This window comes from Neopelma chrysocephalum, unplaced genomic scaffold (assembly GCF_003984885.1).
Source record: "Neopelma chrysocephalum unplaced genomic scaffold, ASM398488v2 Primary Assembly neopelma1_64, whole genome shotgun sequence".
In the NCBI taxonomy this organism is placed as follows: domain Eukaryota; kingdom Metazoa; phylum Chordata; class Aves; order Passeriformes; family Pipridae; genus Neopelma; species Neopelma chrysocephalum.
The window spans coordinates 446995-472540 of record NW_020897721.1 but is presented as its reverse complement, the minus strand read 5'-3'; the positions used below and the strand labels follow the sequence as shown (position 1 = coordinate 472540).

At 39.7% G+C, this 25546-nt stretch overlaps 1 protein-coding gene across 3 annotated transcripts in view; it reads right to left on the bottom strand.

Moving 5' to 3' along the window:
• Positions 1-595: 595 nt before the first annotated feature.
• Positions 596-25546, bottom strand: part of TTC39A (tetratricopeptide repeat domain 39A) — a 45036-nt gene continuing 20085 nt past the window's right edge. For all 3 annotated transcript variants that reach the window (XM_027683178.1, XM_027683177.1, XM_027683179.1), the window contains exons 6-18: positions 24092-24156; positions 22741-22840; positions 21789-21854; positions 16213-16321; positions 15508-15575; positions 15319-15378; positions 14378-14539; positions 12692-12783; positions 11576-11696; positions 8899-9010; positions 6175-6289; positions 5387-5503; positions 596-2406 (exon numbers count right to left, since the gene is read on the bottom strand). In XM_027683178.1, coding sequence (XP_027538979.1) covers positions 2286-2406; positions 5387-5503; positions 6175-6289; positions 8899-9010; positions 11576-11696; positions 12692-12783; positions 14378-14539; positions 15319-15378; positions 15508-15575; positions 16213-16321; positions 21789-21854; positions 22741-22840; positions 24092-24156 — 1308 coding nt within the window. In that variant the 3' untranslated portion in view covers positions 596-2285. The remainder of the gene's footprint in view (positions 2407-5386; positions 5504-6174; positions 6290-8898; positions 9011-11575; positions 11697-12691; positions 12784-14377; positions 14540-15318; positions 15379-15507; positions 15576-16212; positions 16322-21788; positions 21855-22740; positions 22841-24091; positions 24157-25546) is intronic.

The following is a 25546-nucleotide window of genomic DNA, read 5'->3' as shown; positions in this document are numbered from 1 at the left end:
TGGCAACGTACCAGACCTTCCACTCATCCTTTAGCAAGCAAGGTGCTATTTTCCTTCAGTGAATTCATATTATTAGTCCATAAATCCTTGTTGCATCAGGAAGGTGATTATTTCCTCTTGCTTGGGAGCCAAAAAGAGTCAGAGATCACAGTGAACTACAAAGGCCTCAGCTGAAGCTGGAGATCAGGTCCACAATGTCACTGGTGCTGGCGTTCAACCAAAGCTGACTAGGAAAATCTTCTGAAGGATATGAAAACCTTAGGAAAATCTTGGGATTTTCATTGCTGCAAAGCATCAGGGAAGCTGGCTGTGTATTGCATAGTATGTCCTTTGTGCAGTGTATCTAAGATCAGGGGAAACTCTGTTGTGGGTGAAATTTCAAAGAGGTTTCAGTGGCCTTGAGAAATGAATCTACACTCAAAAGGATTGTTCACTTTCTGCAAAGTACAATTTATGCTAATTTTCACATGGCATTACTTGCTTAGAAGATGCTAAGGCTGCCAAAATATTTGAAAAGGACACAACTAGAAAAAGAGGCGTTGTATGCAATAATAGAACAAGAAACTTTTTTATTCTATACAAAGAATGACTGAGTTTTTACACTGAAGTTTTGATGTACTGCACGTAAATAGCGTAACTGTTTATACTGAATTTTATCTGAATTGAGAAATTTATCTGAACTGAATTTATCTGAGAAAGTCACTTTATAAAACACATTCTTCACCTATGATTTTGACTTGGAAAGACTTTTATAAAGGGTGTCTTTTTTTAAGACAATGCAAATTCTCCTTGTTGAGGAACAGGTGGTTCGGTCTCCTTGCATATTATTTTGCAATTATAAAACAATGTAATTCCCTTAGAGGAGGTAAAAGCAGAGCTATAAACTGCCGATTTTCTCTTCTGCTGGGAACAATCACTTTAGAAAGGACATTCACTGTGAGGTACATAGATATGAATCTTCCTGGCAAACATCTCCATTGGAGAAAAAGGGCTGTCAGAAGACCTCCCATCTCCACCCATCAGAATGAGTCATGGGGAAGAAGCTCTTTCAAAAGGGAGGTAGAAGTGTGCCCCAAAAAACCCATAGGCTTACAAACATGGAACTAGCCTGGAGAACAATAAATATGAGTCAAAGTTGTGTTACAACTGACTTCACCAGTTTTGCAGCAGTTCCATGGCAGCCAGCACTGGAAAGCAGACCCAGCTCATCGCTCTACTCCCAAAGCCAGTTACATGGAAAATCTCCCAAAACATCAATAAAGAGCAAAAAGACAAAGGGTTCCTTTGTACCAAGGGAACCTGCTCCAGCCCCAGCTTCTTCACACAGGAAGCATCGGCCTCTTTCAACAAGGACATCTCCAGTTGGGCAACCCTAAGGACACTCATTTTAAGGAACAGAGTGTCACAGGAACCCCTGTATCGCTGTGCAGCCAGAGCAATATTGCTGTTTCTTAAATGACCGTCAAGGACTTGTGCTTTAAATTTGATATAAACTTCAGATCACATTTGTGGCAAAAACATTTTCTAAGAAATCTGCGTGGTCAAGGAAGAAAGTGATGCAGTTTTATACTGTCATCACCTTCCCCCCCACAATCCTCAGTAAATTATTCAGCCGCTACAAGCAGCAGACTTGACAGGAAAAACCAAATTAAAGTCAAGGTACTAGCATAAGGGAGATCATTCTTTTCACCAGCAAGTTTTTTAAAGAAGCAAAATGTGACTGGTAAAAGCTGGTAAAGGGGAACTTCCCATGCACAACTAGAAATGCCCAGGATCCAGAGCTCCTCCCCGATGTGTTCCATGTGCACAGAGATTTTCTCACACCATTCCAAACAACGCAGGTACTGGGAAAAAGCGATGCTTCCTTCTCCACTGCTGGCAGTATGGATCCAAACAAACACTTAGAGCTAAATGACATTAAATCCATGAAACTTGAAGTTTTGTTGTTTGGGGTTTTTTTTTCAGTTGTTCCCCTCTCTCGCTAAGCAAAGCTACAACACCATGTTGCGAACGCAAGAAAAAGGCACACGATTGGAAACTGAATGACACAGATGTAAATATTCAAAAAGCCACTGCTGGAAAACCAATATTTTTCAGGGTTACGTGGTTGGTTTGAGAGGTTTTTTGCCATGTTATTACACGAGAATAATGTTTTATGGATCACCTTTAAAATTTTAAGTTATTTGGCTTTTCACTGACTTGAAAGAGAAGGAAAAATAATTCTAAAGCGTCAGTAATTTTCTGCACCAAAGTTTGCAACAAACAGGACATCAAAGAAGAAAAAGTTACGACACTGCTGAGGCTCCAGAGTGCATTCCATTTTCTGGGGCGGATTTGGCTTGGTGCATGGCAGCTTGAATCCTGAAATGTGTCCTTGTTTCCATGGAGTAATTCTTGTAGTTTTGTCTAAAACAAAAGAAGATCCACTGTGATGAATATATATATATATTTAAACCATTTTCAAGTTATCTTTGTATTACTGTTTTAAGCAAAATAACTACAGACAGCAAAAAAGCCTTTCTTCACAAGCTCCTTTGCTGCCTACTCTAAAATACAAGGCATGTGTTCCTGGCCAAACAATGCAGTTCTTTGTTCTTTACTTGTAGTGCCACTGTCTGGCAATTACCAGAAAAATATAGCTTAATAAGAAATTGAATCTGGTCCACTCAATCAAAATGTTGAGTCCATATTAATTATCTGTAGCACCCACTTAGTTTACATTCAGAAATTAGATTTCCTCCCCCCTCAAAATATAACTGACAGATTTGAATACAAATATTTTCAGCATTTTTAAAAATAATTTTAATAAAGCAGACTCAATTCATCAGGGCCATTTCGAGAAAGTAAAGGGGGGGCAGGGAAGAGAAAAAGAAAGAGAAGCTGCCTGAACCAGAAGAGGGAAACACTCCACCTCCATCCTATGGTTGCCAATGATGTGCACTGTGTGTTGGAAGTAAAGCCAGACAATTTGCTGCCCCAGAAGCTTGGAAAGAGAAAGTGGGCACACATGAGGCTCTGTATCAGCTTTTGAGGAGCAATACACCAGGTCCAAGGAAAAACTGGCAGGACTTCCACCATACACATCTAGTTGTTGGCTCGGCACTGTCATCTGCCTATAGTCTCCAGTAGCTCTGTCATGCTCTAAAAGAGTTACTGGAACATTCAAAGAATCTGTATTATCATGGAAAAGCTTATATAAAAAAAGAAAAGTTGCCCCAGGACCACATAGAAAGTACAGATCCTACTTAATAGGAATTAACATGTCAGCTCCTGCAGGATGGATACAGAATCCAGATACCAAAGAGGGATTAGACCATGCTAATTTTCTTTTAGAAGATATTTGTCATCTTTACAGAAACATAACATTAAGTATTAAGCTCTGTGTACCTTAAAAGCATTTCAGTTCAAAATTCATAATTCCAACCAAGCATGGTATCTGTCACTATGGCAGTCTCTTGCTGAAAACAAGGAATTCCACACCCATGCTACACCAGCTTATAATTTTATGTATGCAACACCCAAGAGGCTGACTGGGAAAAGGAGGTGACTGGGTTCTGCTGTGTGCTGATCTAAAACCCTTTGTAGTTTTTTTTCCCTTAAATTAAGTAGATTTTGTCATGCAGAGTTAGTACTTCTCGTCAGCACGCTGATATTCTTGTTTGTAGCTCACAGCCAAACAAATAGAAACACTTCCATGCATGACCAAGCCAAAACTGTTTATCATCTCGTTCCACTCTTTCTCCCAGAGTTGAAAATTCCAGCCAGCAGCAGTATGTGGATTTAGGTCAAGCAAATCAAGCGTCATGCACCAGCCAAGTGCTTGCCTGCTCTCCTGCCAACTGCAAACATAATTCTGCACTCCCGAAACCCACCGCGGCCAACGCGCTTCTCCCCCTCGGGGCTGCCAAGACATTCAGTTTGTAGCTGAAAGCTTATAAATCAAAGCATTTTAATGCCACAGGTGGAAATGTAAGGACTGCACCTTTTTTTAGGGCTGACTGAAATACCAGGGGGGTTTTGTGGTGGATCGTTGTTTCTGTGGGGGGTTTTATATCATTGCAGTTTCCATGAGTTCTCTGGGCCCAGCAAATCTGAGTATCAGCTTTCATACACTGGGCAGCAACAAATTTTTCAGAGCTGCAGTCTGCTGGTGCTTCCCTCCTTTAAGCCAGACACCTTCCCTCGAGGGGATCTGAGACACCCAGAGCTGTCAGGGAAAGGTGCAGTGGCCGAGCAGCAAGAGACAGAAGTTCCAGCTGGAACAAGCAGCTCCGAATCATTATTTTCTAGACCTCTTTTTACTAGAGATTTGAACAAAGGAAATTAGGACAGGAGAGGCATGTTTACAGGAATGTGAAGCCAACTGAAACACTTTCCATTGCACTTTGCTAATGCAATTTTCGCTGCTCTTAATATCTTCCATGAGTTTACAAGCACAAGCAGAGAAGATTAAGGATTGCAATATTTTAATTTTTGTGCTGACAGGCTTTTGGCATAATCTTTGGTAGGCTGATTTGCCTCTCTGTCTTGCAGAGAGGACTGATTTGGACAAAAAAAAAAAAATCATAAAAACTCTATCTGACCTCTCTGGAACTAGGGACAGACACCAGTTTTGTAGCTGCTCACACCTGAGGCAGTGACTCTCTGCACTGGGAAGGTGCAGACATCTGGATTCATTCAGGATCCAGAAAGGTGAACTACCCCTGCTGCTGCTTGAAAAGGGCAAGTGTTGTTTGGGTTGGATTCCCTCTCTCCCCACCACTGCCAATATTTTGGCTCAGCATAGAAGTAAAGGTTCAGACAGAGTATTTTGTTAATTTTATAATAAAGAACACACATGATCAAGTCCAACTTCCTGATAAACCTACTTCGCTAGAAAAATCAGTCACACAAAATAACAAAACCAAATGGTTTAGTTGCTTTTCAGACACAGATGAAACAATACAAAGATACTAAACGCAACCTGAAGCGTTATCTTAAGTGTATTTCATCAAGGAACAGGCCCTGCTAGCCATCAATTAAAGTAATGCTATTTTACCCATAACACAGAGCTTTGATTTCATTTTATACATCTTTTATGAATAAGTAAATAGACTACAAAGATTATTACATTTTGTTACACATGGATTATTTCTTATGGAAGCCTCTGACATTTCAATTAACATATTTAAATTTTTTTTTGCTCTTGTCAGAACGGATGTTTAAGACACAGACTGAACAAACCTAACACCTACCACTGGAAAAGTCAAATCAAAACTAAGGCATGCATCCTTCCTCTGAAAAATTGAAATGAGTTTCCATGATATTAATGAAATGTTTCTGCTTCCTGCTAACCAGTAAAATACCAAACTGACTCATCAGACATCAACACAGGCTTTTCACTTACTTTGCTTTTTCCAGAAGTTTTATTGCTTCTTCTCTTCTATCCTGGTCTAGATACAGTATTGCCAGCTCCAGCAAGGCATTTGGAATTAGATAATGATCATATTTTATCTTCTTCTCACTGCATTGGAAGAGAAATAGCCTGGAGACCTTGAAATGATATATTGTTTCCCTCATTTAACAGCTCTATACACGAATAAACAGGAGATTAGCTAAGATCAGAAGGAGCAATCAATCTCTATTATGACACTTGTCATGTTCTCTACCCCAAGATACCTTCCGGGTTATTAAATGTGTATTTTGCATAAGCATCCTACACAGTATGTACAATCTCAGGATTAGAAAATAAAGCCTTTATTATCAGGGAAGTGTTAGAAAAGATGACAATATTATGAGCTGTATCCATGTGAACTGACAAGAAGAGAGGCCCTTCACCACATGATGTACAGAAGTTCCAAGTGTAATCATGCTGCCACCTGTCTCTGCAAACTGCACTTGGCTTTTTGGGTACAGCTCCTTCATGACTGGGAAGAGGAAGGGGGCAAAAAAAGGTAAGTAGTATCTTAAAAAGTTCATGCATCTATAGTCCCCTAAAAGGAGAAAATACCTCAATAAAAATTGCAGATTTGAAATTCTTCAACACATGGCTAAAAAGACTGGGAATTAAAATTGAAATTCCTTGAAATAAATACCAAAGGTACTGCAGTCCTCTCCCTTCTATTCATATCATGGATGCATCTCCTCTTACTTGAAACTCAAGAGCTCTCCTACATGCCAGGTATGAAAACTTACTTTAAATAGATGTAATTAAAGTGTTCTTCTGCTTCTGAGATCTTGCCCAAATGCTTGAGGCATAATCCCTTTAACAGCTTTATCACACACCGGTCATCTGCTAGTAATTCTGTAGCTGCAGGATGGAGTAAATGGCACATTTTAGAAAACTCTAGAACAGAAGAGACTTTCCTATCTGTAGGGAAACTTCTACAAAGGCAAGTGTGAGCACAATCCATTTATTATATCACAGGGCAGAAGGAACTAATTGGTGAATTTAATTTAAGGCAGAGACAAACAAACATCAACCTTTTCATAAATCAGTCAAACTCTGTCCAAAAATTGTTGGGCTGTTCTTTCCTTCCCTACTCCCACTGAAGTGCTACCCCACTGTTCCGACACCCAAAAACTAATTTAAGGTGTCCATTTTGTAAATACTGAGGCTCAATTTGTAATCTCTCACCCTTTATTGCCCTTTAGTAGGTACATCACTTCTTCCTCGAGTTCTAGTCACATGGCCTATTTGTAGGCAAGTGTTTTAACAATTCACCACCTTTGTTTGGCTAAAAAAAAATATATGAAATTTGCTACCTGCACCTCGCATCTCCTCATTTTCCTCCCATACCTTCTTTACACCTCTTCTGAGTATTTACTTTTAATTATGAGTGCCTAGAGTCTTATCAGCCTCACCAGTGCCTGGTTCAAAGTCATTACTATCAACACTCTTCCTTCATCAGAACATTTCTGCACATTTCAAAGCAAACATCTGGTTTTTCCATAGCCAGCCGTATAGGCAGCTCAATCTTAAAGTTTACAAGCAAAATCTACAGCCTGCTTAATCATTTCCAATTCATGAAATCCTAACTAAAAAGAATTTCTACAAAATGTGTGATATTGCATCTGATGCTATTGAATGTCATCCTGTTTTCACTGCTCCAAGCCTTACCTGGTTATTATTACTCCACCTGATTAAATGCTGACACATAATGCATGAAACAGCTGCTTCCCTTTGGAGTATTGAGTCGGAGGCCTTGGTCCTACAATTGGAGTCACTTCTATTGCAAATTCCCACAAAGGTTCCTACGTATATAAGTCATCAAAACAAATCCCAGGGAAGATGCCCAAAGACTATCCAGCAAACTAACTTAGAAGAAACAGGCAAGAGGGCAAAGGTTGACACACTGAGTATGTGCACAGTGAGATGACTCAAGGCCATGGAAGAATTATTTCATAAGAATTAAAAAAAACACCAAAACCCAACAGTTGCCTCTTCTGGACATCTGTCCCAAGAACACTTCCACAGGCATGTATTTCCTCTGCTTATATCCTACAGACTGCCCCAGATTGTGTCAGCAAACATTTAGGAACCTCTGCTAGATGCAAACCTGATATGCATAATTGTATTTCTAGATGTTACTTCTGCTAACAGCCTTGCTTTTACATCTTACATGGTATAATGTGCTAGAAGCACATCCTCAGATGCATCTTTTTATACTGCTAGATTCTTTTAACAGTAACTCAGAGAAAATACTTGAATACATAATAGCTTTAGCTCTGAATCCTGTCAGGAAAGCTCAAGGAAAGCACAATGCCTGGAAACAGCAAGTCAATATTTGGAACAGGCAATACTTTAAATTGTTGGTGTGTTTGAAATATATCCCACTTTTCGATTACATGTCCTCACAGTGTTCTATAAACATGAATCAGCTACAGATCCCTGCAAAATCCAGCCTTATCCACAATTTGTCAGCTGAGAAAAAAAAGGGAACAGAGAAATAATTCGCTTACTCAAAATAATGTAACAAAATGGGTGACAAAGAAAGTGAAAGGGTCAAAGGCCTTTTCCTAACATGTCACCTTCACCGAAAATACTTTCCCTGCTCTCTTGTTCAATTAATTAAAAATAAATAATTTTAGCCAGTCTTTCAGGCAACTCTCTCAAACCTTGTGTAACAGACTGTGCACACGAAGACCAAGGCCCTAGAAAAGACTGCAATGCAGTGTTTTACCCTATATTCCTTTGTCAACAGGGGCTTGATCCTTTTGCAGGAAGGTGGTATATAATAGTAATAAGATCAAATATTGAGCAAGGGAAAGCTTTGTGAGAAAAGATGTGCAGACTGGTTGTACTCCCACAGGAGCTGTGAAAGACTGACAAGAAATAAACATCAATTCCACTTTCTCATGTATAGCTAATTAACAGACTGACAGAAAATGTGGTAGCAGAGCCTGTTTCAGTTCAATTCTATCTTGTGCTCATTCGTAGTGCAAAGGAAGCCCATCCCTGATATCCCAGATTTCTATAGTATTCTGGTGACACCAGACCATTCAGCCCAAGGTCACACCATAAACTGGCAGCACTTTTAAAACAGAAGACCAACTTGTCTCCTATTTATTCTTCAAAACTGAAATATAGTATCTGAGGATAACAAAGCTTCATCGTCCAAATAACCAAGCCAACACATGCTCTGATTTTGATCTACCAAAATAAACAGTCCTTTAATACATGTCATAAACCACTCCTAACACACATCCGTGGATGGAAAATCACTTGCTATTATTGTAAGTTATTGCTATATTAAAAATAAAAAAATATTCCTATCTGCATAAACAGTTTATGGTTTCATTATCTATGTTCCTCCTATGATCCGATTAACTTCACTAATGAGTGTTTCTCTCTATTCACAGATAATATCTTTAGCTATTGCACTATAAAATAACTGGTTAAACCCTATCACTGATTACCTGAACTTCTTGCCAATGCTTCTTCTGCTTCAATTAAAGTCTCTAACATGCCTTCTGTTAAGTTGGGACATTTTCCAATTACAGCATAGCCATTCCAGATATACATCATTTCCTAGGGTCAGGGAGAAATGACAGCATCATTAATTACAGTTCTGCCTAAATGTAGTTGTCAAATACTTTAGTTTATCCCTGCATGATGAAAACGTTACAGGTTCCTTAAATAAAGTCAGTTTGTCAAAACATATTTTCTTTGTAACTGAAAACTTGTTACACTGGTTTTCAGAACAAATTAGCCCTGGAAGACAACTAAAGAGCTGCTTACTACACACAATACAAGGGAGATTGCTTGAATAGAATGCAAACACAATCTCATAGATGAAGCAAGTACCAACAAACCAGACTGGAAACATTCAGGCACAAGGCTAACTGTCCCTTCATTACGGTCTCCTCTCTCTCTACTACCCAGCCAGGGTAGTAATAACCACAAATAACTGAAATGTATTGCTTCCACAGAAAAATATGAAATCTCAGGACAGCAAAACAAAAGAAAAAGAAAACCAAACCCTCTAACCTTTAAGCCAAGATTCAAACAAACCAGCAAAATTTTAAAACTGAACTGTAAGCCTCTTACATTCCTCAGGTTTGTATGATGTACCCACAGAAAGCAACTTCTTTCTTATTCAACTGTTCTAAAAGTATATTTTATTAAAAACTATTGGTTCAATTCCTCTTTGTTATTGGGGTTCTCTCTTACAGTATATGACCAGATCAAATGTGCCCATTGCCAGTAGCAATCACAAAAGATGGAAATGTTACATAGACTTATGGCTGGCCCTCATGACAAGTTGTTTTATGATAGATTCACAGAATATCCTGAGTTGGAAGGGACCCACAAGGATCATCAAGTCCAGCTCCTGGACCCACACTAGAGCACCCCAAGAATCCCACCATGTGCCTGAGAGTGTTGTCCAAATGTTTCTTAAACTGCGGCAGGTCTGGGGCTGTGATCACTGCCCTGGGGAGCCTGTTTCAGTGCCCAACCATCCTCTGGGGGAAGAAACTTTTCCTAACAGCCAGCCTAAACCTCTCCTGACTCAGCTTCATGCCATTCCCATGGGTCCTGTCACTGGTCATCAGAGAGAAGAGATCAGTGTCCGATCCATTTATTCTATTTATTTATATGACCTAGTCTGTGTTTAAATTAAAATAAAATTTCTATATCGAATAACTGAGTTATGTAACTGCAGCACAAAAATCTGTCAGGCTAGAATAGCTGAAACAGCATGTTAACCCCAGCCACTGCTGCTTTCACCATCTGGTCTCTATTGATTGGAAAACCTGTGCTGAGCTTACTGTACCTAGTGCAGATTCATTAACATGGTTTTGAAACAGAAGTATTCAAACCACATTCATTCCAGGCTAAATCCTCGAGCTAAGACTTGCTTGAGAATTCTCTCTTCTCAGCAAGCCCCTTGATAATGAAAAGAAAAATCCTGGAGATGAGATTCTGCCCCCACTTCCACATCCATAAAGTGCTTTTATCTGTTCAGCTGCGGCACCTGCTGCCTCGGAAAGGCAACTGCACAGCGGCCAAGGACACGGTGCCCGGCTGCTCCAAGGAGAGATCCTGGTACAGAAACCTACTCTGTCAAAATCCCACTAGGATAGCCCAGCCAAACCCCAGGTGTGTGTGCTTCTTCCTCTCTGAAACCTGAAAGGCACATCAAAGTAACCTAATTATTTCTCTCACTTCAGCCTTATTAGTGGAACGTGGCCCCCAGTGAATACCCACGCTCTGCTGTAACAACTCTATTTCTTCGAGGGGCACAGTGTCCCATCCCCACAGGTGGGCTGGGAAGTGGCTACTCACTGGGGTCTCCAAGAAGCTCTCCTTGTTCTGGCATTTTTTAAAGAGTATTTACTAATTATCCATCTTTTTCTCAAACACAACAGCTCAAGGCACAGCAAAGGTTAACACCACTGCACTTGGCAAATCTGTGGACTCAAAACCCTTTTAATGTTCTTCTACATGTTCTTTGTAGACAGATTTTTGTAAGTGCAGCATGAACAAGGCAATGGGTGCCTCATGCAGCTCTTCTCATCCGGCCACAGGGAACTGCCCAGCATCACAGGGCAAAAAAAATTAAACAACAACAAAAAAATCTATGGCTTTCTGAAGTGGCCAAAGGATTCGGTCGTTTCATCCCGGCACCCATGAGCAGCTCTGGAGAGCAAACTGCAAACATTCAGGGGCACATTAAACAGATGCTTACAGGCAGTCCCCAATTCTTGCTTTGTTTCCTTGACACCTCCCCTCACTTGTACCTTAAAGTCTTCTGTTAGTAAATGACACGTGACAAAAGAGACCCAGGGCAAAGTTCCTCAAAAGGGAAGCAAAAGAAAGCTGCTGGGAGCACGCTGGTCTATAGCTGGAATAATGAGTTACACATGCAACACATTTACGTGTCACAAACAACTGGCTGAGTTCCCTGTGGCTGGTGCATGCCCCAGTTTTACAGCATTCCTCGCATTCATTTGGCTTTGCTTTGGGAACATTCCAGTCTCCTGCAGAGGTTTTACCTTAGAAACATGGAAAGACAGTATTCTAATTATCTCGGGTTTATTTCTATAAATTAAAATGTTGAAAAGGGTACGTGTGTGGATACTTCTAACTTACCAAAGGTGGGACAGGCAAAGGAACAGGGTTTGAAGAAAGATACCGTCGTGCTTTCCGAATTGCAAACTTTTCTGTAGGCAGAGATTTCCCTGCAATTTTCAGTTTCAGACTGGGAACAATCCTGAAAGTATAGAGGAAAACACAAGGAATTTTTCCTCTGTGGAAAAAATCCAAACATTTAAACTTAAAGAAAAAAAATCAAACCAAGGAGAACTTAAACAAGCTGTTGCACGCTGGGCTATTGCTACCTCTGGGAAGCTGAGCAATACATACTCACAAAAGCTGTCTTTATGCAGACCACATTTATTTCTAGACTTCCTCTTTAATCAAGCAGGAGAAGGACTCTTCCCCACTGAAAGATTAAATGAGATGATGCACCTAACTTAAAAAGGGCTCATCTCTCTTCACAGACTAAGAAAGAGCCAATCCAGCTTCTGTAAGTCTTCCTCCCATTCTCCCAGACTAAAACTATTCACTTCATAATGGATCCCCAATTCAGTAAAATCTGCTTGTAATGATTATAAAAGACAGAAAAAAACCTGAAAAGTATCATGTTGTAAGCACATTGAAAAAATAAAGATATTTAGATTTTATATAAAAATTGTAAACCCTGAAGTAATCAGATTTTCTTTGCCCCAGCAAGGTTTAGGCATTTTTGAGCTTGAACATTACATTAACACAGTGAGATTATCACTCACATTTAACTCTTTTTTTATTCCTCTTGAACTCAAAACCCAAGAATCAAGTAGTGCTGATATTCCCACTAAAGGAGGCACACTCTTGCAGCACAAGTCATTGAAGGCTTTCACATCCTACGTGCCATTTTGATTAAAGGAAACAACTGGAAAAGAATGTGACTATTACATGGAACAGCAGCAGCCACAGTATGGCTGATAGATCTCATACCCTTTCCCTAAAGTATTTCCAGGCCAGGAGAAATCTGTTGTCTGAACTCAGGGTCCACTTTAGTCTAAAGGACATTTAACTCTGCCATTTCTTACCAATCCAATGCTATTTGTATAGATCTTCAAATCTGCACAATGAATATTTTGCCTCTCTTCTCCCAACACTGTGGTGCAAAAAGACAGTGAACTGTTGTGAATTTGCAAATTTTACCTAAATAATTCAGCTTCGCTGTCTCCAAAAGGGCTGCAGTCATCTGGTCCAAACATACTGAGATAAGCAGCTTTCATGTAAATATAAGTAGCCTGCAAATGCAATGAAGAATATCTATAAAGAAAAATGAATTTACAGCATCACCTTTATTGATATAAAGCACAAACCAGCAACAAAGTGGCAGTTGCTGCTTTTGCTCACAATCTTACAAAAATTTAAGCAAGGGGTATTTTAGAAAATGAGTACAGAACATTGTTTTTAAATCACGTATGTCTTTGTTTACTTTGTATCAGCTTATAGTTTCTGTCCACATTCCAAGAACAAATCTCATGCTTGTGTAAATAAGTTTTTAATACTCTTAAGTATACATGCTAGAAAACTTATGAAAAGGTCACACTCAGAGAAAAAATTAATACTATACAGTCTATGTGTCCAATCACAATTTGCTAACATATCCTAAATTCTAGGTTCTAGAGTTCTAGAGTCGTTCCCTGTGGACTTCAGGAGAGCAGACTTTGGCCTCTTCAGGAATCTGCTTGCTAGACTACCACAAAATAAGGCCCTGGAGGGAAGAAGGGCCCAAGAAATCTGGTTAATATTCAAAGATCAGCTCCTCCAAGTCCTGGAGAGATGCAACCCAACAAAGAGGGAGTCAGGCAAAAACGTCAGGAGGCCTTGTGGATGAACAAGGACAAAGATACAAAAATGAAGCCTAGAGAGGGTGGAAGCAAGGACAGGTAGCCTGGGAGGAATAGTCTGAGCAGCCAGGGATCAGGTTTTCAGGAAGGCTGAAGCCCTGATGTCTGGCCAGAGATGCCAGGAGCAACGAGGAAAGATCCTATAGGTATGCTGGTGATAAAAGGAAGACTAGAGAAAACATGGGCCCTCTCTGGAAGAAAAAAAGGAGACCAGGTTACCCAGGATCTGGAAAAGGCTGAAGTACTCTGACTTTTTTGCCTCAGTCTTCACCACCAAGTGCTCCAGCCTCACTGCCCAAGTCACAAAAGGCAAAGGCAGAGAACAGGAGAATTAAGAACTGTCTGGTGTAGGAGAAGTTTGGGTTCAAAATCATCGAAGGAACCTGAAGGTGCACAAGTCCGTGAATACTGAGGGAGCTGGTGGATGAAGGTGCTAAGCCACTGTTCATCATTAGTTGGGAAGTCATGGCAGTCCAGGGAGATTCCCACTGACTGGAAAAGGGGAAATGTAATCCCCACTTTTAAAACGGCAAAAAGGGAAGATGAAGGGAGGAAAGCTACCAGGATTCCAGACAGAAGAACTTCTCCCTTTCAGATGTGCAGGGTTAGGCACCACTTCTAATTAAACTTATTATCCTGGAGGCACCGCCATGGCGGCTCGCCCCACTCATCACCAAAAGAGCTCATATCCATAATGTGATGAAAGAAATGGCAACTTGTGCCATTAATTGCACTTTGTTGATGACACAACCAGTGAATACACAGCAGAACCTCTTCAACAAGCTGATCTTCATCTCCCAGCTGGGCCCAAAAGATTTCTGCTTGCCCACAGTCTGTTCAGATTTGAATGTTTGCAGTTCACATCATTCTATAAAAGCCACAGCGGGCCAGGTTTTACTTTACAATCTCTATTGTTGAAGCTACAGAAAGTCAACTCGACTGAAAGTTAATAGATACTACAGGGCCTTTCACCCTTCTGTTCACTCACCTTTGACCAAGTGTTCTCTTTGCTTAGCAGGTCTGCATAGAAGAAAGCCATCTTCCACTGGCGCTTGTAGGTGAAGCACCACATCAGCTCCCAGTAGCACATGTGATGGAACTGCTTCCAGTACTGCTGAGCCTCGCAGCATTCCTCATACCTATTGACTGCCTGCACACAGACATTTCCAAACACTGCCTTAGTCATGTGTAAGTGCACAAACAGCAGTGCTGTGACAGACACTGGGGCTCCAGGATCTGCCCACATGGCTCCTGCAACTTCCAAATTATTAACAGCCCAGTATTTCCCAAAATCACATCTGCTGGTTTTGCACACACAAGAGATTCTTGACTACACAGTCATCCTGGTGTTAGCAAGTTTACCCTGCCACACACCTCCTCATTCCTGGAAGTTACAAAAATTCTAAGCATAATCAAAATTAATGTTTGTGTCTAGGGAAATCAGGAAACTGAAGGCAGAGGACAGATGCTCAGCTGACATTTATTGCTGTGGTTCCACGGATTTCAAGGGAGCTACTGCCCTGCACACCAGCTGATACCCCGTCTCAAGAGTATTTGGGAACATGTATTCTCCATCTCCATAATTCTTTGAAGTCTGGTATGACTCTGCACTCAGACTGAAGGCAAAGGATTACCACTGGGTCTTATTAAAGGCCCAACTTGCTTCGGGATAGGAAAGACAATGAAAAAACTGTGTCATTAATACTGGTGGACTAGATTAGCACCACAAATTGAGAAGGGTAGTAAAAAGAGGTGGACAAACAAGTTAGTCAAAATAATTTTCAAAATTCCTATTTGTAATTCATGAACTACAAATTACATATAGGCCAAAGCCACAGGAAGCATTGGCCAAAAGGGAAAAATCACTTCTGGAGGAATTTTTCTAAAGCTTTTGAAGTCTAATTTCCCAAGAGCAAAATGATTACTTACCGCATCAATATTACCCTTTAGTGTTTCTATCCTGCCTGCAAAAAACAGGAATATGGCTCCCTGTAATAAATAATAATAAAAATACAAGTATTCTGTAACAGTTTTCAAGCTGACCATACAGTCTAGATCTTTGTTATTTGGCAAGAAAACATTAAATGATCATACAAAATAAATTAGGATTCATTTTACCTTTGGATAGCGAGCCAAGTAAGGCTTAAGTAGCTTTTCTGCCTCCTCAACATTTCCTTTTCCTGTCCCTAGAATGCATAACAATGCAAGAGATAAAAATAGTTAAGAAATAAAGAGAAAAAAAAAACAAGGAATGCAAGGTACTGATTATCCATCCTCAACTGGGCAACACATAGGTTCCTCTCTCTGCTAAGTAAGGCATAAAACCAGGTTGGTGCTGCACTAAGGCAGCAAACAGGAAGCCCCAACAGCATTGTTCTTACTGACTTGTAAACCCATGTGTAGACAAACATTTTGTAGAATGTTTTAGCAAGAGACAACAGAGAAGTGTGTGTCAGTGGGAAGCTATCACCTCCCCCAAAAATTCAAGGATGACATAAAAACATGAACAATGAATCCATCACTTGCAGCCATTATTTTAACTTCCCAATTAATGCCTCTGACTATTGAAGTCAAATTCAGCTCTCACAGCTTCCTTGGCTATCCCCATTATCTCCCTTCTTATTTTTTAAACAAACCTCCATCTTGAAAATTAAGACACTCTCTTCAGTTATAATCACTGTTGTAAAATGACCTACAAACGAGTTACATTTAATCTGGTTACGAACAAACAATTCACCAACAAATAGGTGATGGAATAGTCTTTTTCCCCCTTGTGTCCCACAAGAACTAATCAAATCCAAGAGTTATTATAAACAATCTTACCTAACACAAAGGTCATGAAAGTATGATAGCAAAGCAACAGCATGGTACACAGCACCGACCTAAAGCTGTATGATGATGCTCCTTCTTGAAGCTGCAGCAGACCATGTTCCTGTGCAAACAGAGAGAGGGGGACAAAGCATTGGAACAGATCCAGAGCTGAGTTTTGCTAATTTAACTTCTGCAGTGTCATCTTCAGATTGCTCACTCACCAAATTCCCAAAAAGGCACTGACATACATCACTTACACAGCAGTCGAAGGTCAAAATACACATATTAATTTATCCAATAGTTTTTCATGGAATTACTGCGTAGCCCGGAAAATATCTGATGACAGAGCAGCAACTTGGGATGTATTACATGGTTAACATAAGAGAATGAGAGAACTTATCACCACCATCCAAGTTCTTCTAAACAGCATTCCAGAAAAAAACAGAGGTTTTAAAAGCAAGGCAAAACCCACATATCACCATTGTGCAGTGTATCCATGTTTGCTGAGGTTCACTAGACAAGCAAGTTAAAGGTATCAAAAAAAAAATCTGCAATTAGCAGAGCAAAAGATATCAGGGCAAAAAGATGTTTTTAAGCATGCCAAGAACAAAAAGAGCTTTGCAACGATGTTGGCCCACTACCACCAGTGGAAAAATATAAGAAGAGTATTTGTATTTCTGTTCCCTTTTGGAAGAACTAAAGCAATCAAGTGTAACGCCACATTCATATTCAGTGACAGCATGATGGATAACCAACCTCAAGGATTCAAGTTCCTGAGGCAAGAGCATTTATCAGCCTATTCCAGGACTGGTTCCATGATATCAACAGCAAGAATATAAATATGCAAATGTATCAAACATGAGATCTGCCTACTAGTAAATAAGCACAGTAAGACATCCACTGTGTGCTGGGGAAAATTCTGTTTAAAAGTTACATGATCAACAGATTTACATGCTTTGTGTGCCCTTGCTGACTGAGGGGTGTTACACTATCACACCTTTATCGCTCACTGTGTAAACACTGAAGCCTGTAATCATACTTTCATTTTCATCACACATATATTTTTTCACTTAACTAGTGTAGTTAGGTGTTTTCACATTAATACAGTTTTTTGTGGGATTTTTAATCTTAATTTACAACATTAATTACTGTCACAGGGGAAAATACAAGTCGTATTTGCAGGTCTATTATAACATCTACTTGGGACAAAATAATGAAAATAATGACTTGCATGTCACTACAGAAGAAATTAAAAGACAGTAAAATCACTACTGAAAAAATCAATGACTTAATGGAAACCAACCACTTTGCAAAATAAAATCCACTTCATTTTCTTCTGAGAGCAAAAGTTTAATTGATACAAATAAGTAACAAAATATGATGTATTGAGCTTCTGCAAACTGCCCAGATGAAAACCACAAAAATTTGGATTTTTTAAAAAGTAGCACTTTGAGGTAGAAGACAAAATATTCTATGGAATGAATTTTGGCAGAAAAAAATTCCAAAGTAGATTTCCAAAGTACATTTTTCTGCAGTGAAAAGTCTTCAAGTTTGATATTTCTCTGAGCCTTTACTGACATTGGCCTTACAGTATTTGGTATCTTCCAAATATAAATAATATAAAAATTCATATGAATGCAAATAGCACTAAGAATGATTCAGAAACAAATTCTGTTAGTCATAAAGAATAATTTAATCATTTGTCAAGTTGATCTCACATATTTTAGTCTCAAAAGTGTGTTTTATCAGAACCAAACACAAAGTTATCATCTGTATGGACAAGGAACAAAGCCACACCCTGGACAGCAGTAACTGGGTTAAGAACATTGCCCATTCATCAGAACAGGGCTGCAAATCTGACACACTGAAGCCCAAATTCTCAAACTGAGTAGTTACACAGGTATGGGAAGCTCACCAAGCAAGTCAGTTCAGTCTGTGCTATGTCCATAATCCTATTTTGTCCAGAAGAGGTATTAAAGAGTGTTTACTTTTCACTAGGCCACTTGAATATCCCAAACTTTCTATATTAAAGGAACAACATAATCAGTAGACACAGGTTGAATAAAAGAAATATAGAAGTAGTTGTTATTAGTATTACAACGCTTGCTTGCAGAAAACGCTGCAACAAAGCTGCTTCTCCTCAAAAACACTCTTGCAAATTGCTTCTGTGAAAATCAGATCCCCAGGAAGGTAGGAAGATGAAGGGTTGTCCCTGGGAAACATGTTTTACATCCCACACTCAGTCAGCTGGCCTCCCTAGGCTCCCTCTGTGGCTGGCTGAGACAGACGTAACTCCTCCAAGGGACAATTTGGCACAGAAGCCTGGGTCAGACATGAATCACCTTTTCAAGCACACACCCTTTCTCCACAGGGAGCCTCCAGAGACTAGCCAGCAAACCTCATCAGCCAAGGGAGGTGCCATGAGCTGGGCACTGTAATGCTCACCGGGATCAAACTGAGGATCTCGGAGCCAAAGCACAGGCAGCGACTACCTGAGTCTAAGGAGTAATTCTGTAAACAAACTGCGCTCACCCACTGACTGGCACCTGTGAGTACATTATATTTAATTGTCAGGACACACCTTCTAACCATAAATAACCCATAACTACTTCCCACACCTATGTCACAACTGATATGAGCAATCCCAGAACACTGGGAATGAGCTTCCAAACAAAGTCTATTACAGGGCATATAAAACAGATGTCAAGTCATTAAGTGTTCGTAATTTCTCAAAAATTACATTTTTGTAATTGCTCTAAAATGATATTAGCACATTTGGGTTTTGTTTTCACACAAAACATAAGCTACTCTGAAGGACATAAAGCATAACACAGAGCAGGGAACAATGACACTTCTTGGGGACAATTGTGATCCAGTATGGGAACTCTGACCTTTCATCCAAGTTCCCCATAACATCCCACAATCTCTCAATTCCTAAGACTGACACTACATAATATTACATCAGTATCTTATTGATTCAACCCTTGTCCCAAGACATCCAATGCTCTGTCATTCAGGAATTCCTACATGAACAGTGGGGAATCCCACGGCGGATGCAGGACGAACAAGGACAATGCTCAAAATCATTATCAGACAACACTGAGGCTGGTTCATATTTATTTCAGCTGTTACTGACTAAAATCCATCTACTCTCCTGAAGCAAAATCTCTTGAATGTTATTTTTAAATCACTCTCTTTTAATTAGGGATCTTGACAATGAAGCTGAGCAAGGGCATCGTTCATGTCCCATGACCTGATCACGTAACTGCAGGCTTAGCAAGGAGGATGGATCTTACTAACAGTTTTACAACAAACTGGCTAATTAAGCTGCACACGGAATTTGAATGTATCCCATGAAAAAAAATCAGATTTAGCCTTCATTTAAAATCTGAAGAGACCAAAATGCAGTTTGAAAAAAAATGCTTAGTGGGAAACTGGAATTAAATTTCAAATTGACACATCAAACATATTCTTCAGCTCAGCTGCGTTGGGAAAAATGTCCTCCCACATAAAAGAAGTATAATTTGAAAGAAACTGGTTCTATCTAAAAGTTTTCCTGCCTTCCCCTGAAATCATGCTGTCATCTGACCCTCTGACAAATTGCACTTAACATATGGCAGGCTCACGTCAAACTTTTCCACAGTTTAGCAGCACAGCATTTGTAATTGTCTATAAAATAAGAACAAGGGTAAATATTAGCCCGAGACCTGGCAGAGGACTCAGTGAGAAAGGTTCAGTGCTTCCATGGGAGATAGTGCAAGGACTCTCCTGCTCTCCCATGAGAGTTTAGTCATCCCTAAACACAGAAGTCCAGATAGAACACACACTCCACCTGCTGCCCAGTGAGGCAGACATGCTCCCAGTACAGTGTGTGTGACACCTCTGCCCACAAAACATTTCTCACAAAACTGGGCAAAACTGCATTGAACCTCAATGCCAAACGCAGGGCCGATGCTACTAAACACAGATAAGCCCATATTTTGACTAATGATGCAAAGGAAAGGAGCTTGAATAGTGAGATGGGCACAACCCTGGCACATCTTGGACTGGAAGGGAACAAACACGGCCTCAGGCTACTTTTTATACTTTCTTGATCTTATCCCACCTATAATTTTGAGGTTCCAGACTGCTGTTAAGTTGATCATGTTGTCCACAGTGCCCACAAATGGCTTAGGAAGTAAAGGAGCTTTGGGCATGTCCTCATTTACTATCCAACATGACATGTCTGAGAGACAAGGAGAGTCCCTAGGGGCAAATCTCCTGGCTTCGAGGCAGATTAGTATCCTGGAAGATAACACAATGCAATTTTTTTATCCAGTTTTAATAAACACATGACCCACACCAAAATCGAGCTGTCCTCCAGTGCACTGCAGCTCTCTCAGGTTATCTGCAAACAGCTCAAGGCACAAACAATGACTCTTGCACAATCTGATGCTCACAGTGAGCACTTTATGGAAAAGAGTAAAATATCAAACACAGTGTATTCGAAATTCCTTTCTCCTGGATGGGTGCACAGCACACAACACACAAACTTCCCTCTCCTCCTCTGTCACTGTTTCTTTCACCTTCTAGACTCTTGTCTACTACTTCTTGTTGTAAGCTTTGGGAAACCACCACTGGAAAGGAGTCCACGTGCAATTGCAATTTTGCTTTTGACTTTAGGCATCTGTTAAATGCAGAAAGACTTTTTAAGGCTGTTAAAATAAGTGACCATCAATGAGCTTTGATCCACGTCTTACTCCGTTCTATGGTGTGTAGACAGCAGTTTTTGCTTTAATTTATGGTAATCTAGGTCATGCTTCAGTGAGTTATTAAAAAACTGTAATAGGAGCTGACTCATCAACACAAATATCAGCCCACTCATAGCCATATAAGAAACCCCAAAAGAAAACAACAAACTCAATTAGAGGGACAATTTTCACCTGTAGTAGTAAGATGAGTGTTCACCAAAGTATTCTCAGAGCTCTGCTGGTACATGAATCGCCTTTACAGTTCTAGGAGAATATTTTGCTTTAGATGCTCTTTGTTATTGTAACTGACAGATGAAAGTATTTGATTTTTGCCTTTACTGTTTGTGAAATAGCTCCCGGAAATTTCTAAGTTGTAATCCACACTCTGCTCCTTGCTTTTAAACAAGACATTTTATTTTCAGATATAAGACCCTTCCTGTAAACTAATCAAATGGTGATGACAGTCATTGACCTGTCATGTAAGACTGCAGCTCTGATAAAGAAACGTTTTTTTTTCCTTGAAACTTGTTTTATAAACAGAAGGTAATATAAAAGGCAAAACAGCACTTACTCCTTTAGACAAGAGAATTTAGGTACCACACTCAAGTTAACAGTTGCTATTAAAGCAGAAATGAAATAGAGGGTTTTTTTCTCCCCAATCTTTGAAGTGCAATAGTTCAGACAAAAAATAAAGGAAAATTGAGCTGCACAAAAGCATCAATGTAACAGCGTGCTTGTGTGATACCAGGGTGTTTCAGAGGGTTACAACTAATGTGAGGAAGAAGAGATAAACTCCTGTCTCCATTTTTAAATTTAAGAGTGAGAGGAATGTACCAATAATATTTAGCTCACATTTACCTTGTTTCCAGAAAATCCAACAAATTCCAGTAATCTCAGGATCCGTGCAGGGAACATGGACAATGTCTACAGAGAGAAATGCAACAGTTATGCAGTAACTTTCTGTCTCTCAGTTGCCTCCCACAATTTTTCCAAAGACAAGAAATAATTATTAAAAGTACTAAAAACATTTCTATATGACAAACTCCTGAGTAAATGTATCACCTGCTATATTTTAAATGCAACTTGAACAGAAATATCTGCTTAATATAGAGACCCTGTGTCCCTGGGATGCCCTGCACAGAAACATGTTTACACAGCACATTACTCCAGGATTAGGATGTTTCAGAAATGCTGGTTGCACACCACACAGTACATATTTGTCCTTGTGCAGTAAATCTAACATCTGGGCATGTGGCAGACTCACGTAAAGCAGTGCAAGGAAGGGGAAGCACCAGGCACTTTCTGCAGCCCATCCCTTGAACAATCACATCACCCCTCGCCATCTCTGGGTCAATGCCTCTCTGACGCACCAGGAACCATCTTGTAGCATTTGATCACCTGCTTTCTGGCCAGAACACAGGCAACAACAGCCAACAGTGGCCTGAGTGGGACCTCAATTCACCCCTTCATTCCTGTACCCCACCCCACCAACTGCTCTGCCAACAGCCCAAGCTCTCCAAGTGTCAGTAAGACAGAAAGTGGAACTCAGCCACAGGCAACTTCTGCTTCTGTGCAAGGCTTCTCCTGGCCCTCATCCCACATTGTGGGCAGCAGTCTCTGTATTTCTAAAGAGTATTATTATCTGATTTTCTTAGACCAAAGACTGTGATCCTGCACCGTCAGCTCACATTTTGTTTTAGCCACATGATCAGCAACACTGATGTCAGCAGAGCCTCTCAGGAATTCAAGTTAGGGTCACTTCCAGGAGGCAGCAGGACTTCAGCTCAGGATAAGAACTGTTGGTACGTACCAGATTAAATGCTCCAACTCCAAGTTTTACACCTCCCTCAAAATGAAGATGGTTCTCTCCTTTGACATAATGTGGGGACTGTATGAGACTGTCCAGCTCCCTGAAAGTGCACAAGAATCTGTTACATTTCAGTAATTACAATTCAGTAAGAACTGTGAAAGTTTTCTGCTACTTTTAATTCACTGTCATTAAGCAAATGTTTCATTCTGAATTTTTGTTTTATTTCATTTCATCTTTTTTACAGTGTCTGGTGACCTTTCCTCCCTGAAAGAGAATTTCAAAAACTGTCTTTGCAACATTTATGTATCCTATTTTTTCAAGTTTGCTCTTGTTGCAGATTATCAAGCAGTTCTGCTGACAGCAGGGAAGGGAAAAATGCTTTTTTTGTATCAGAAATACATTATAAAAAATACCGATCAGTCAAAGCAAATAAAGCCTCATTTCCATATTTCAGTGTTTTCTCTGTTGCACCACACTCTCACCAAAACTGCAACCAATTATTTCTTCCCACACCAAAGGTACAGTACAAAAATCATGACTGCTGGTCTCACATAAAAACTTTCCCTTTGTTAAAATATAGCTTTTCTTAATATGCAAGTTGTTGTTAGCATTTGTATTAGTATTCTTTGAAGAAGAACACCTAAGACTTACTAGAATCATAATATTTTATACAAACTAAAAAGCTGGTCTTGACTAAGGCACAACTGAATATGCTTCCCACGGTGTACATTTTAATGTAATTTTTAGATTTTACTACTGTACTTCAAAATCATTTGCACATGTTGAAAGTGGCTCTGCATAACATACCTGGATGAAAAGAATTCTGCCTAAGCAGATGTTCTTGGCTTACAGACACTAAGTAATGAGTATACTGTGAGTTCAGATAAGCAACTCTGCTTATCATTTGCAATAGCATGCACCTTCTCTTTAGAGCAGAATTGGTGAACTTAACCAGATTAAAAGTCCAGCTCACCAAATATCACTCAGACAGTGGCATATGCTGGGAAAAGCATCCTCTAAGAATTGACTGCTTATGGACCTCATGATGTGGGGAGACTGCATCTGTTTGCTATGCTAAATAGCCCCTATTTCCTGCAAATTTGTTTAATCTTTGTTTGAAGCCATTTATACTTTACATTGCTCTTCGGTTTCTTGTCCTTTCATTTCATTTTTATGCATTTATTATGGAATTACTTGTGCTTCAGCTACTGGTTTCAAATGTTCCAAAAAGCTGCAGCTAGAACTATAAAGAAAGGCCATTTCAATATGCCTAATGACTATGTTGGAATATTTGACCAGCAGCACTTTTTACTGATAGAGTACACTTAATCACATCACCACTCTGACTCACCTGTATGTTTGGTAACTGTTTCGGACTTTGATGCCTCCTTTTATGAAGCTTACCATATTCTCATCCTGTTGGAATGGAAACACATTAGCAATATGAATTTGCAAGCATTATAAAGGGCTTTTGCCTTCTTGAGGTGAACACATACCTGGAACACAACCAGCATGACACAGACAATATAAGCCTCTGAGACACAATACATGGATTTAGGATTTCCTTTCTATATTAAAATATTTTTTACTCTGCTCAGACATAGGCACTTTATTTTTATGCCTTCTGAGATCAGTTTAGCCCTTGTCACCTTTGGACCATCTGAATTTGCATTAATGAACACAGGGACTATGCTAGTGAATGTCACCTAAGGTATATGCATTTGTGGTTCTTTCAAAAAATAGCTTTCTCTCATTTGTCCTTCAGCACAGTTCAGATGTGCCTGGTGCTGAGCCAGGAAATGCTCATAAGTAACTGCCTGTCCTCAGGAGTCTACAGAATATAGTTTCATATCCCAAAAAGGGAAGCAGGGTCAGTAAAGTTACACAGGATATGCTCTTTCTGGCCTGAATACTCATATATATGAGATGGTAACACGCTACATTATAAGCTATAACAAACTGAGAAATTACAGCAAAGTGTGTCTGGGGGACCATTAGTTAAAGACTCTTCAGTCTTGTAGCTTTGCGGTGGCAATTTCTTGCCTCGCTCATCATGTATAGTCTGTCATTCTGGTTTGGTTTGGTAGCTGCTGTTACTTTGGGACAGAAGGTCTGTATGTGTTTTAACAGAAGATACCATCACAGAAAAATCATAAGAAGCTACATGGAGCATTGTGGAGAAAATAGCATGGATTAGATGAACTAATCCCAGTACAGCACACCAGGGGGTACAGAATATCTAACCATGTGTAAAGGTTCAGTTATATTTTCCTTTGAATGGAAAATGGAACAAGGAAAGAAGATGGTTTTAAAATGTTTATATTCAGAATGCTCATTACACCAACAACAAGGATAGCCAATGTGAGAATTGTCCAGCCCTTGTAAAATGCTGAGATCAATTTTTATGTGTTTTCAATCAGATCTGGTCATTTACATTAAGCATCAAAACTAACCCCCTTTAATACCTGTTGGAACCAAGTGCCTTTGTTTAATTTTTAGAACTGGTTCATGCGTTCATGAAAAATTAAACATAGAATAGAAGAGGAAGCAAACAGACCTTTGCAGAGGAGGAAATTATTTTCTTATTCTTAAATCCCCTATGTATCTATAAAAATTTTTAAAACAGATACCTGTGAAAACAGTGCTTAAAACCAAGAGACATTGCTTTAAAACACTTATTTCTTACAGGCACAATGGAGAACTTCTCAAAAGTCTTGCTTCCATGGTTTCAGACATCACCCAAATGGCTCCCTGTGCTAGAGGCTACTCATCCCAAGGGATCCCAAAGGAAAATGGAAACAGGTAG